The following is a 14,456-nucleotide window of genomic DNA, read 5'->3' as shown; positions in this document are numbered from 1 at the left end:
AATGTTAGGTATCATGCAGAATACTGAGTATAAAGCAAGCATAATTTTTCTGATATATACATATGTGTGTGTGTGTGTGCATGTGTATGTATATGTATGTATACATATGTATGTATGCATGTATTCTGCAACTATATATCTTGGTGTGCTTGTATCTTGAGGTAAGAGTGCATCTAAAAAGAGATATATACAAGGTACAGAGAAGGGCAACTAAAATGGTCAAGGGAATGAAACTGTTATGAGGAAAAACTAAAAAGGCTGAGAATCTTCGATTTGAAGTGGAAAAAGCTGAGATGGAAGTGCAGTCAGCATTTACAAAATCATAAGGGTGATTGTTAAAGAGAATGCAGAAATGTTAGTCACCAAATCCCATAATAACCAGACAACATTCAGTAAATCTAACAGGTGATTGATTAAAAAAAGGAAGAAGTAAAAGAAAAAAGAAGAAAGCAAAGGGCTACTTTTTTATATAGCAAAGAGCAAACTTCTATAATCTGTTGTCCTATGTTATTATTGGCAATTTGGAAAGGGATTGAACAAAGTCACTAACAGATCTATGAATACATACTGAAAAGAATAAGGGGCATGAACTTTCTAACATTCCTAATCTAATAATTGCAGTTGCTAAGAAATTATAATGGAGATGGACCACAGACTCTGGCCAAGTTCACCTGCTCTCCTTAAATAGCACTGATGAGAAGACTTGGCTGGATGAACCATTAGTCAGGCCCAATAGGGCACTCAGGGCAGGTAACTGTACCTTGACCATGACAGAGGGCATAGTGCTTCTCCTTCGGCTTGTCTAAGCCGTATGCTCTGTTTCCGGCACCTCCCTGGTGACTCATGTTCCCTTGGAGGTTGGAGCCCGGAATTTGATGTAAGCTCCTCACCTATGGGACAGCAGTACTCAACAGCAGTGGAGGGCTGCCTGGTTGGGAATGGAGTTGCCGCCAGGCAGAGAAGATGGGACCAAGAGCTACCAGATGACATGCTGGGGGGAAGCTGCTAACTCCTCCTCCTCTTTCTGTGATGGCAGGTCTGGTAGGCAGCTTACAAACCTTCCCTTTGGAGAGAGGAGCATAGACTGCAACTCATGGAAGCCACTGCCACTGAAAGAGACTCAGTGAGAGTGCAGATTGAGTTGCATTTTCCTTCCACTTTCACTACTGATACCATATTTTGGTGTGAACAAAGCAGGCAGGGTCCTGTGGTTGCCTTTCTTGCTGGAGACTCTTGCTGCCTGAGGCAGCTATCTGTTTTGTCTAAAGTCAGGCCCACATGGAATTTTTCTTACTCTATTATTGCATAAAATGCAGTAAGGTGTAAAAGCTTTGAAACTTTAGGTAACCTTTGTTTAATTTGTAACAATCTATTGTCTAGTCTGAAACATTCTGGGAAATAATGATGATCATTTTCAGAGAGCTTGTTAATCTTTGTTTTTAAATCCACTAGTTACATGATAAATTATTCAAACTTAAAAATAACTCAAGTTCAATTAGATTATCTGAACCAGTCACTTAAGTGTGAATAAGACTATCCACACAGGAGTTAAAAGTTACTTAATTGGCCCAGTTCACTGTTGGTTAGTTTTGATAGGCTTTCCTGTTCATGTATACGAATGCAGGAGCAACTTTGCAAAATCAAACTGAAGGCTCATCTGGACCAGTACACTGTTTTCCACAGAGGCTTAGGGAAGAGTACCAAAGGAGGAAAAGAATACAATAACAGTTATTTCTATCTTCTTGAGCCAGAAGATAGAGAGATAGATCTCTGCATATACATCTCTGAAACTAAAGAGCATAGGATGTTGCGCTTAAGTTTCTAGTTTTTACCTTCTTGTGCTACAGTAAAGACTTTCAGCTTGTGTTAACATATTGGGAAAGAGCCATGCAGCTGTCATTTGCCTATGTCTCAGGGAAAGCACCCTCCATATGTGTGCAGGGCAGGTGGCTGGAGACAGCAAATATTGCTGATTTGCTGACTGTGATGGAAGTGAGCACTGTAAGGACCTTCTATGCTTTAGACCAGAATGCTTCTTTGTGGACTTGTATGGAACATCTTTGTGATTCTGCTTTAGCATTTATAGAGACTTGGTGATTCTAAATAATGGCTTTGTTTTGGCTAGCAGACTGCTCCTTGAGAGCACTCACTCTCTCATTGGTGATCCACAAGAACCCCTCCAAGAGATATTGGCAAAAACATGCCAGAGCTGCACAGCTGCAGCTTTGACATCTGTTGAAGGATACATTTCTTGTTAAAAAATGTTTTAAAGGACACTTTTTGCATGCATTTTGGGGAGGCTTATTCTTTCTTTGCTCAAGCAGATCATGCCCATCTAGACCAACCTAAACCAAGCGTTATGCAGTGTAGTGCTGCGTTCTGTTGCTCTGAGTTGTGCTCTGTTCAGCATTCAGATGGATGCTATAGAGTCAAACCAGTTTTCTTGTATCACTGGGTGCTTAAAGTCTGGACAGAATCCAAAACACTATTTGACCATTTTAATAGTTTATTTTTTTCCATCTGACCTATAGGAGAAAATGAGGAAAGTGGAAGACATTGTGAAGGATCATTTGCTGTACCTTGATGCTGTACATGAATTCACAGACTGGCTCCATTCTGCAAAAGAAGAGCTGCACCGCTGGTCAGATGCATCTGGAGATACATCAGCCATACAGAAAAAGCTGACCAAAATCAATGTAAGAAAATTTACCATGGTATCATCCGCCATTCAGAACCTGTGCTTTAAAACAGGTCAGGGACAGAAAGTTGTGGGATATTGCTCTTTGTGTATTTAAAATGGTTATAGCATTTCAGTGAGCTGAAAATAAGGTTAAGCAAGGTTATGTCTTCTCCTCCCTTCCCCCTATCAAAAGGATAGAGAATAAGTGCAATCAGAACTTAGACCCAAGCTAACCACTGGCACACATGAAAATAATTTGGGAGAGCAGGAGCCCAGTGGCATCACAGAGGAATGTGGCCTAGCTGACTAATGAATACTGCTTTACCCTCATCCCCAAGTATGCTTTCTCCTCTTGGCAGAGTTGTCTGAATCAAAGCCAGAAACAACTTTCCCTGGTTTGCATGAAATGGAGATGCATGAAGCAGTGCAAGAATTATTCTCCCCAAACACAGTAGAAATTTATAGGTTACCTCCCTGTAGAGAAATATATAAGGTTGCTTCCTTATCCTGGCATTTGTATGGATGGGTCCATCCGTTCCTAGGCATTATGAGTGTCTGAGCAAGTTGCATTTTCTTAACACAGCATTAAAGTAGATCCCATATTTTGCTCATGCCTGATGTTTGCTTTCAGATACTCATGGCAGCATTTTGCACTGCTCCTAAACGTGAGAGGATGGGCCAGTGAACGGACTACTAGATGATAGTTCAGGATACCTGAGTTCACATTGCAGATTTGTTGCATACACTTGGACAGTTTTTAGTTTCCTCTGTTTTTAAGCTCCCCATGTGTAAAATAAGGAAGGGAGGAGATGGTTCTTTCTAGCTCGTAGGGCTAATAAGAGAATAAATAACTTTACTTTGGCGTGTCATGGTTAAGATGGTATTTATGTTCTCTGACTTCTCGAGCTGAAAACTCCCCAAATTTCCATGTAGCATGTGCAAGATTGAAATAAGACACTGTAGAAAGAATTCATTAGAAAATAACATGTGCAACCAATTATGGCACATCACAGATAACGGGTAGCCTGTAAAATGCTTTTTCTGAGCAACACAGTTGTGTTCTTAAAATTGCTATGATCAGCTGCAAACTGGTGTTTCTTGTAAAAAAGGTCAGAACAACATTCTTTTCCCTATGTTAACCTAAACCAATTATTTTAGTATCTAAAAAAAGTTCTTTCTCTCGCAAGCTAATGAAAGTTTGTAATCCGTGTGCTACCATTAGAATTGCTCTCTGATTGATTTAAAGCCTGCACTCTTGATTTAATTTTCCTGCACTCTTTCTTTTCACTGCGTTTTCCCGTGCCTTTGCGCAGCGTGGGTGTCGTGAAAGCATTTGTGCTGGAACCGCTCCGCGGTGCAGCGCGCGCCCCGGGCTGCAGCCTCCCCGCCGCCCGCGCGGGCCCCCAGCTGCGGCTGCGGCCGCAGCTGCCGCAGCGGCTGCAGCGGGTCGCGTCTCGGCGGTTCGGCTGGCAGCCCGGCGGGTTACCATGGCAATGTTGCCTTGCAGGAGCTGCTAGACTCCCGCCCGGTCGGCGCGGGCCGCCTCGGCCGAGTGGAGACGCTGGCTCCGGCAGCCAAGCGCGGCACGGCCGCCGGCGGCTGCCAGCTCCTCGCGGCGGAGATGCAGGCCCTGCAGTCAGACTGGGAGCAGTGGGAAGAGAGCGCTTTCCAAAGCCGACGCAGCCTGGAGGATCTGCTCAGCCAGATGGCCCTGTCGGAGCAGGAATTCGCCGCCCAGGTCGCTCAGCTGGAAAAGGCCCTGGAGCAGTTCGGCACGCTGCTGGCCGCCTGGTCGCTGCGCCTGGCCCCCCTGGACAGCCGGCACACGGACACCGAGCTCGTGGAGTGCTGGCGCAGGGAAAAGGTAACGCCCTGGCTCGTTTTCTAACAAGTTTCTGGTTGCAAATGCACAGCTACTGCGGGCAGAAAAGTTCTGCGAAGTAGGACTGTCACGGGATGGGCGAAGCAGAAAATAATGAGATGTACTTAGAAAAATATGTTTACGAAATTTCTGCTCTGAGGAACTTTTTATAACTGTAATCATAGCAAGCAGTGTTTGTAGTAAACACACTTCTCTCCTTGACCTCTACTGCACAAGGCTTAGCAAATGCTACCCAGATCATAGACATTAAAAATGGGGCTTGTCGCGAAGAAAAGGAAGGAACTAACATACTATTTCTGAACTTCTGTTCCAATTTCCTCAGTGTTTCAAGTCAGAGTAGTGCTTGATTAGGGAAATGTGGAGCTTTTCTAAAAGCTAAGTAGCAGCTGGAGCCATTTCTTTTCCTATAATTCATCAGGCGTGTACTGAGCTTATTCTTCCTGTTGAAATGCCCTTCACATCATGCATGTTAAGATCTTGTCCCATTCTAGTCATTTCTTGTTAAAGAAATGATCCTAGAAGTTGCTGTGCTTTTGTATTCCTTATGCTTTGCTCAGGAATGCAGTAGGATTTAGAGAAACAGAGAGGCAGTTCCCCCTCCTGTCTTCTAGCAGAACTTCCATGTGTATGTATCCCATACATACACACAAGTATCCGCACATACACATTTATATATACGCATATATATTTGCAACAATTAAGATAACTTGCACACCAACTACACTATGCATGTATGCATCTCTGTTGTTAGGAATCAGAGATGGCCAGAAAAGACACAGAGTATCTCTCTCACTACAGGGAAGTGTTGCAATAAAGTAGTATAGAAAGAGAGAGATGCGATTGCTTTTTTCTGACTCCTCGACTGAAAAAATACTATAAACCCCTCAGGACACCTTGTCTTTAAACTAAGATTATAAATCTCCTCTAGTTTTTGTGCCAAGTTATTTCTGTGGCTTCCCCTTTCACAGAATCCCCTGACACAGATTTATAGAACTGACTTGCCTGCTTGCCAGCACCTAACTGTAAGAGGAAAATAAAGCTGACATTACACTGTAGCAAGTAATAGTACAAATACACAATCTCTTCTGTGGTTATATGTTTTCTTAAAGTAAGGGAAGACTTGGATTTATCATCAGTACACAGCAGCAATTATCAGACTTTTTTATTTAAAAGACAGAGAAGTACTAAATTCATGGAATTCCCAGGAGAGATGTAAAGATCTTGCTTTTATTAGTACTATATATACTGTATATGTATTGTAGCTCTGTGTAACAATGCTTTATTTAGATTATAAAGATGTAAACTTTAAGTGGTGAGTAAAATGCAGAAGAAACTCAAGAATTACTATGCACAGCTCTACTATGTGATTTTATTTATAGCTAGAGGAAGTGGGGTAGTGATCCTTCCATTTCTGGACTTCAGGGGTAGGTCCCATTGTGAACGTACAATAGCACTGAAGCCTTCCATTACTGTTGTCTCACAGTGACTCTATTGTCAAGTTAGCCAAGGTCACAGATTAAAAATGTATTTCCTAACTCTCAGGGTTAGGAAGCTCATTCTGGTAGCCCAGACTCAAGCTCTGCTCCTATGGGTTTATGCAATATAACGGCGACAGATTCTGCCCTTGGAAACCAGCAAATTATTTTGGTAGTTGTCAGATTCAAAAGAAAATGCAACTTGCTGCACCAGTACTATCAGTGATTCACTGTGTCTGTATGGAAATATGTATAGTTAAATGTACCCTGCTTTTCAAGGAAAATATTCCCATTTTCAAAAATAGATGATGCATAAAATTGTGTATCATCAGAATAATCTTTTAGTAGTTGCTAGAATAGATTGTTTGAAAACCGGCAATTTTAACCTCTGTGATACTTGTTGGGCACATTTTCTTTTTTTAAAAAAAGTTGTTACTCTTTCGTTATGGTGGTTATATGGATATGAAGAATATATGACATCTTGTGTTTAAATAATGGCCATTGTGTTGTCATTCCTAATACTTTCAAAAAAAGGTCCTGTATATAGTTCAGCATAGTAAGATAAACAAAAAGTAGTGAGTTTACATTTATTTCTAAGCATCATTGCTATTACATAATTACTTAACTCAAATGCTATTTTATATGGTATTGAAACAAACCAGCCGTGTGAATATTTCAAACTTACTTTAAGTCAATAATTTTAGCATGAATAATATAAATCTGAGGAGTCCTTAAAGTCTGTTCAAGCAAAATATTTTTTCATACCCATAAGAACAAACAAAAATTAGTACATATAAAACACATCCAAAATGTTTCTGGACTTAGTTACTGTAAATCCAAACAGATTTCAGTAACATTAATATAATGAAGCGCTGATTATGGACTTGTATCCAAGCTGCGTTGCAGTTTTCTTTTTCTCAAAACAGACCTTTTTCTGGCAGTTCGGCTCGTATGAAGATGCAATATACATGTCTTTTTTTTTTCCTTTTTACTTGCTCTGAAATACAGGAAATAGTCTTAAAATTAATTCCACAACTCTGCCAATAGGCTTTTTCAGGAAAAGGAATTTGAGAAGAGCACAAGATTGCTTGTGTGTAGTAGACACATTAGCTGAACTGCTTGGCTTTTGTCCATTTGCTGTTCTTACTAAACTCGTTGACCGGCTTGCTAGACTCTTGCTGATATTTGTTTTTACTTCTGAGTTATATAAAGGGACATGAAACAGATATCTGTTTATTGCAGGGTTATGAATACTTCACAGTGAGGAACAGTGAGCATTTTTATCTTTGTAATATAGAATGTGAGGCAATGGTATTTTCAAAATCCTCTGTGTATATTTTCATGTACATAAATTGTAAGTGTCCTGAACATATGATTTTGTGCTTATAGATAATTACAAGCTGTTTACTATGTATATTCTCAATCATTCTTTTGTATATATTCAAAAACATGATTGGGGACTTTCTTGTCCCACTTCCCCTGTCCCCTTTTTAATCTGTCTTGCTTTCACATGGGAAGTTTCTTACGTTTGTAAGTATACTTCTATTTTGGCACTTGGCTGTATGTACATTAATGTATGTACACTAAATGCTCTAGCTTGTCTGTGCTGCATAACGTCCGTTGTGATGAATATAACTAGGTAGAAGGTTGTCTTTTCTCCCGGGTATTTTAAGAGTGATGGCTGGTGATTTTAACTTCTAGTGAGATGAAGGGCAAATTCTGCTTTGCGAACTATGCTGGAGTACCGGGCAGGATACTGCAGTGAGGGTGTTTGTGGACACCAGCATGAGGACTGCTTTTGTTGCATCTCTCCTAGTGCCTTGAGCTAAGCCAACGGTGGCACTTTTTTGTAGGCTTAGCTGTCTCCAAATCAAGAGTCTTGCCAGTGCGGTAGTGACAGCCAGTAACCCATTCACTCTCACTGGATTGTAAGAAGCTGTCCTTTCTGTATTTTGAAACCTGCTGTGAAAATGTTGAAGCTGTTAGAAGCTTTGTGCATATATTCCCTTTTTTGGATACAACTTAAAATAGTTTGTATTGAGCATGTTAAACTCAGGCAAGCAGGCTAACTGTATGATACGTACTGTTCCCTAATTGTATGTATTTTCATATGTACACAGCTAACAGATAATATCATATCTATCAAAATCAAATATATACCTTAAGCTTTTTCTTTGTGAATATTGTGAGCTAAAAAAATTTGAAGTGTCCAGAAATTTGGTCTCCAGAAGTTCATAATTTCACATAAATCTCTGTATTTCTGTAGGTTTGACTATTTAAATAATCTCAAAATCTCAAAAATCTCAAAAACATGCATAGATCACAAATTAAGTTGACCTTAAATTTCCATAAACATTCAAATGATTTTGTTAAAAAATTTCTTGACTACTATTTCTTGGTCCTATTCATAATGAAAAAAAGAGTGGTGTTCAAAAAATGCCCAGATGTTTTATAAGCAGCAATGCCACATTCAACAGTAACTTTTAACCATTTTTGAAAGTGAGATTCAGGCTTATAAGTTGCTTTACTTAAAATACCCAATATATTTTGTTCTTAATCTTAAGGTACTCATGTTCTAGGTTGTTTTAAGTATTTAGAATTACCCTTAAAGGGGTCTTTCTTTTTTTTCATTGATTGTGCAAGTAATTTGACTTTCTAGTTCCAATCATTTGAAATAAATCATAATTAGATTCCTAACACACCCAGTGTGGATCCTCTTTTTAGATGTATGTTTTTCCAATTAATTACTAGTGGGTTGTGTCTGGGGAAGTACTAGAGCAAGAAATGCCTAAACAACTTTATAAATTCAATCGTGTTTATTTTGGTTCCTTATGTTGTAGTAAAGGGAATCACTCTTTTCTGTTTCAAAATAAATGACACAGGACATCATTTACTTGAAGTTCCAGATAGTATAAGGCATTAAAAGAATTTCTTAATGTTATATATTTAAAAGTTTTTGACATTTGGATTCTGCATAGATGTAGGTTTTAGGAATAATGTTTCCACATAGTACAAAGAATTTAAGATGTGTTCGGTTTAAATTATAACATATAGCAGACAAGAATCTTTTCATACCGCAGTTTTTGTTTAGTATTTGCTTTGTTTTAACAGGAAACTTTGGATGCTCTAGCAAAGTCTGAGCATATGACAGATGAGATCAAGACTCAATTAAATGACCTTTGTAGATTTTCCAGAGATTTGAGTGCTCATTCTTCAAAAGTTTCAGGGTTGATTAAGGAGTATAACAGGTAGGCATTTATCTTTTTGTGGTTAATCCATCTCATGTGTGTTTGAGTTTTGTTTTAAGAAATCACTAATCAGAATCATAGAAGAAAATGATAGCTAGAATCATTGTCTTGATTTTAGTGGCAATAAAGATGGTAAAAAGTTGCAATTTGTTTTTTTCTGAGAGGCAGATTATGTCAGCTGAAATTAGTGTATGTCCACACCTGATCTATTACAAGAGAAATACATATAAGAAACTGAATTAGAATCACAGAATCATAGAATCAGTAAGGTTGGAAGGGACCTCTGGAGATCATCTAGTCCAACCTCCCTGCTCAGCAGGGTCACCTAGAGCATGTTAGACAGGGTTGCATCCAGACGAGCCTTGAAGATCTCCAGAGAAGGAGACTCCACAACCTCTCTGAGCAACCTGTGCCAGTGCTCCATTACTCACAGGGAAGAAATTCCCCCTCACAATCAGGCAGAACTTCCACTGTTTCAATTTTTGCCCATTGCCTCTTGTCCTGTCCCATGGGACAACTGAGAAGAGTTTGTCCCCATCCCCTTGACACCCTCCCTTCAGGTACTTATACACATTGATAAGATCCCCCCTCAGTCTTCTCTTCTCCAGGCTAAACAGGCCCAGCTCTCACAGCCTTTCCTCATAGGGCAGGTGCTCCAGCCCTCTTATCATCCTCGTAGCCCTACACTGGACTCTCTCCAATAGCTCCATGTCTCTCTTGTCCTGGGGAGACCAGAACTGGACACAGTACTGAAGATGAGGCCTCACCAGGGCTGAGCAGAGGGGCAGAATCACCTCCCTCGACCTGCTGGCAACACTCTTCCTAATGCACCCCAGGATACCTTTGGCCTTCTTGGCCACAAGGGCACATTGCTGGCTCATGGTCCACTTGTCATCTACCAGCACTCCCAGGTCCTTCTCTGCAGAGCTGCTGTCCAGCAGGTCAGCCCCCAGCTTGTACTGGTGCCTAGGGTTATTTTTCTCTAGGTGCAGGACTCTGCACTTGCCCTTGTTGAACCTCATGAGGTTCCTCTCCGCCCAACTCTCCAGCCTGTCCAGGTCTCTCTGAATGGCAGCACAGCCCTCAGGTGTATCAGCCACTCCTCCCAGCATGGTATCATCAGCAAACTTGCTGAGGAGGCACTCTGTCCCCTCATCCAAGTCATTGATGAAAAAGTTGAACAGGATGGGACCCAGTACTGAGCCCTGGGGGATGCCACTAGCCACAGGCCTCCAACTAGACTTCGCGCCACTGATGACGACCCTCTGAGCTCTGCCTTTCAGCCAGTTCTCAATCCACCTCACTGTCCTCTTGTCTAACCCACACTTATCTAGGAGGATGTTATGGGAGACAGTGTCAAAAGCCTTGCTGAAGTCAAGGTACACAACATCCACTGCTCTCCCCTCATCTACCCAGCCAGTCATTCCATCACAGAAGGCTATCACATTGGTTAAGGAGGATTTCCCCTTGGTGAATCCATGCTGGCTACTCCTGATCACCTTCTTCTCCTCCATATGTCTGGAGATGACATCCAGAATGAAAATTAGACCCACAGTTCATTTGCTTGAAGGGAGAACATGCTGTAACAGTTATTTAGATTATTTTTCTTAATTTGTTCCCTAATTTCACTCCTGTTAGAGTACTAGCTGATACAGTGAAGCCAATGTTTACTTACACTTTTGCTTTCTCAGGTTGCTCTAGCTGATTTACTTTGGAGTGTGGTGCTTGCATTTCAGACACAAGATTCTGTTAGTTCTTGCAGAGGTTGTAGCTTTTGGCTTTTGTGGCTGCAAAAGAAGGACATAATGACTTAGACTGATCCCTTCTAACATTATGAACCTAGCAAAGCCACGTAAATTAGAAATGCAATTGCTGTGGATTGCACGTCTGGTCCCTAGAGAGATAAAGGGGCTTGTGGAAACAGTTCACGCTTAGGTGAGCTCAATCACTCTCTGGAAGTGTTTGTCTCTGTCGTATCTATGACAGCTATGTCCCAATTTACATGCTTCACTTTTAAAGAACTGAAAGATTCTAAAGGATTTCCTGATGCCTCAGTTAAGTACTTAAAGTTGGTAAGAGAACTCCAAGTTAACCTAACCTTACCATTTTGTCTCAGAGAACTAAATAATTGCTGTCACCTAATGGAATCCTACCTTTTCTCTTTACCTCCTTCCACTGTCTTGTGCTTCCCTAATGTGATATACCCAGCCTCTGTCTGCAGGCTTCAAAAGGATGTCAGAGTAAAGAGCAGATCTTGCAGCAAAGATTTCGGACAGCTTTCAGAGATTTCCAGCAGTGGCTAGTCAATGCAAAAATCACCACAGCCAAATGCTTTGATATGCCTCAAAATATCACTGAAGTTTCAGCAAGTCTGCAGAAAATACAGGTAACTCTAAAGCAACAAGATATTAATCTACAGGAGACTTGGTTGATTTAATATAAAAGTCAGATTGAATTTGGAGGTAACTTGAAGATTATGACTATTAAACTATTTGTATATGGTAATAAAGTTTTCAGATAATTCTTACACATAAATGTTTCCATATACTTCTTACACATCAGCATGTGCAAGTATTCTGTGAAGACAAATACTTTGAACAAGGGAAGCTAAGTTAAGGATGCAGAAGATAAGTCACACACATTAGACGTAGCTCAAGATCCGCCTGTTAGTCCATACTGCTATTCGGTCGTTGAAAGGACAAATGGCTTTCATTTTGTATGTCACCTCGAAATTGGCCATTACCCTAGCAGTTACCAACCATACTGTGTCAGGATATTGGTTCCCTGAAACAAAAGTGTTATTACTTGCTGTATCATGAACATTTAAAGAAATATAATGCCCAATTAAAGGACAGGTCATTGTCTCATGAAGTGCAAAACATATTCTCAGGTAATCCTAGAGTTTTAGTATGTACATTGTTTAGACACATGACACTTCTGGTCTAGGTATCTGTTGTCCCTAAATCTTTTAAAATGGAATGCACCCAAAGATGAATTAATATGTTAATGTGCAGAAACAATAATCTGTGTCTGCTGAATTTTCTGGGAGCTCTACCATTGACCTTTCCTGGACCTGAAGTTCACAAAAAACAAAGCTTTTACTAAATACAGCCAATTATCTCATTATTATTTTTAGGAATTCTTATCAGAAAGTGAGACTGGGCAACATAGGCTAAACATGGTAGCATCCAAAGGAGAACTACTGTGCTCTATTTTACCAAAAGAAAAGGCTCAAGTTATCCAGGACAAAGCTGCTACTGCTAAAGAAGATTGGAAAAATTTTATCACCACCCTTCACCAAAAGGAATCTGCACTGGAGGTATTGAACTTGCCACAGCAGGAAAAGATGGGATCTAAATTTCCTCTTTGCTTTTTGTTTCAGACCACACACATCTTGGTAGAGCTCCTTACAGTTTAGGTCTCCCATATAGCCAGCTGTAACTGCTTATAATGTGACAAAACTACTACTTAGCTATTCTCAAGAAGTCCCATTCTTCCATTTTGTTTACATTTTACTTATATCTATTTATATCCTTACCATATGATTTATTTTTGATTTAAACGGGTGTTTCAAGCAGAAGGATATTGTTCAGAGTAACTAAAGAAGGCAAAGGGAGCAGTGGCTCAGATTCATTAACTTGAGTTATAAAATATACTGGAAAACTAAAACACATTAAAAAGACATTGTCTTTTTTTAAGGACTCTTTCCTTAACACAGAGTTCTGAAACTATTGCTGACTGACTAGTCCCAGTACAGTGGGTTAACTTTGTCTTTTATTGGGAACAAGTGAAATGCAGTGAAGATTCATTTGAGCAACTTTTTGAATAAGCCCCAGTGCCCTTCTCTGTTCAGAACTCACAATTCAACAAGCAGAGAAGGTAAATATGTTTAAAACATAATCTCTTTCAAGGTCATAGGCTTTAAGGTCAAAAGGTCTTAGTTGGAATTCCTTGCATAACATAGGAGAGCTAAAGTTTGCCTAGGCATTCCTATTTCAAACCAGTGCTGTCTAGCTAGCTGAGAAAAATTTCAATTAATTGATTTAATAGGTCATGTAGTAAATTCTTTCAAATAAGCTTCTCAGGTAGGAAGGACTTACCTTTCTGCATCTCAAAGTGGCCATGGGAAGATGTCGTAAGAGGCTAATCTTTCTGAGCCTGGCATTTTTCATTCTCATAGGCTAATTCTTTTATTCTGATATCTAATTTAAGTGATAAGGCTATGGCTAAAAAAGAAAGCAGAATTAATCTAACAATAGGAATAACTATGGCACAGGAACTATGTATTTCTATTTCATATGAATTATTTCAGATACAATATTTTGGTATGCAGAATAACCCTATAATAAAAATAGGCAGACACCAAGGGAATGCCTACATACACATTATGCACACATTTTTACAACCACAGTTTTACACTAAAAATATAATCAGAAACGATCTTCATGACAGGGTTGAATTTAGCCATACAGCCCCTAGGAATGACAGCATCCCTTTGAATGGGGATCAGTGAGAATGACTACAGGCAGATGATAGGTAATTCTCATTCCAGACTAGATTCAAACTGTCTTAGCTATGTGAGTCAGACTTACGTTGAGTCGAAGCTAATAAGCATTATAAAGCTTTCAGTTCAGAGAAAATTTGCATTGGCTTCCCCTCAACTGTGTAGACATATCCCAAATTGTTGCCTCTGTGTTGTCTCCTGAAGAGGTATTCTCTCAACTTTTTTTTGTGAGATGGGAAGGAACAGAGTAATGTTACTTCACCTCAGTAGTATATCTTTCATGTGTATTTGATTTGCAGGTTGTGCATTAGTTGCATCCTATGCAATAGGACTGTTTATAAATTTGTGCATTACGTGTCTTCCCAGAACTTAAAGATCCAGATGAAGGACTTTGAAGTAAGTGCTGAACCTCTGCAGGAGTGGCTGAGCATGACTGAGAAGATGGTACAAGGAAGTAGTAGTCGACTCTATGATCTTCCTTCCAAGAGGAGAGAACAGCAGAAGTTACAGGTGGCTTCTCCAGGAGCCTTTTTAATACAGCCAGCCCTTCCTTTCCCATCCTTCCAGTCTCATTCATTCCTTGTAAAACCTTGATCATACTGGCCTCGTGGCCTCTAAATGAGATGAAGCTGGTTTCAAGCATTGCTTTTGACAGTGCTCTACAACC

The 14,456-nt window shown here is 40.0% G+C and overlaps 1 protein-coding gene across 5 annotated transcripts in view; it reads left to right on the top strand.

Moving 5' to 3' along the window:
- SYNE1 (spectrin repeat containing nuclear envelope protein 1) overlaps positions 1–14,456 on the top strand; it is a 308,485-nt gene that overhangs the window by 141,925 nt on the left and 152,104 nt on the right. For all 5 annotated transcript variants that reach the window (XM_062572395.1, XM_062572390.1, XM_062572389.1 and 2 more), the window contains 6 exons: positions 2,532–2,696; positions 4,188–4,544; positions 9,149–9,285; positions 11,494–11,671; positions 12,422–12,604; positions 14,156–14,299. In XM_062572395.1, the coding sequence (XP_062428379.1) occupies positions 2,532–2,696; positions 4,188–4,544; positions 9,149–9,285; positions 11,494–11,671; positions 12,422–12,604; positions 14,156–14,299 (1,164 nt within the window). The remainder of the gene's footprint in view (positions 1–2,531; positions 2,697–4,187; positions 4,545–9,148; positions 9,286–11,493; positions 11,672–12,421; positions 12,605–14,155; positions 14,300–14,456) is intronic.

The sequence above is a fragment of the Rhea pennata genome, chromosome 3 (assembly GCF_028389875.1).
Source record: "Rhea pennata isolate bPtePen1 chromosome 3, bPtePen1.pri, whole genome shotgun sequence".
Classification (NCBI taxonomy): domain Eukaryota; kingdom Metazoa; phylum Chordata; class Aves; order Rheiformes; family Rheidae; genus Rhea; species Rhea pennata.
This window is presented reverse-complemented; position numbering and strand designations above follow the sequence as displayed.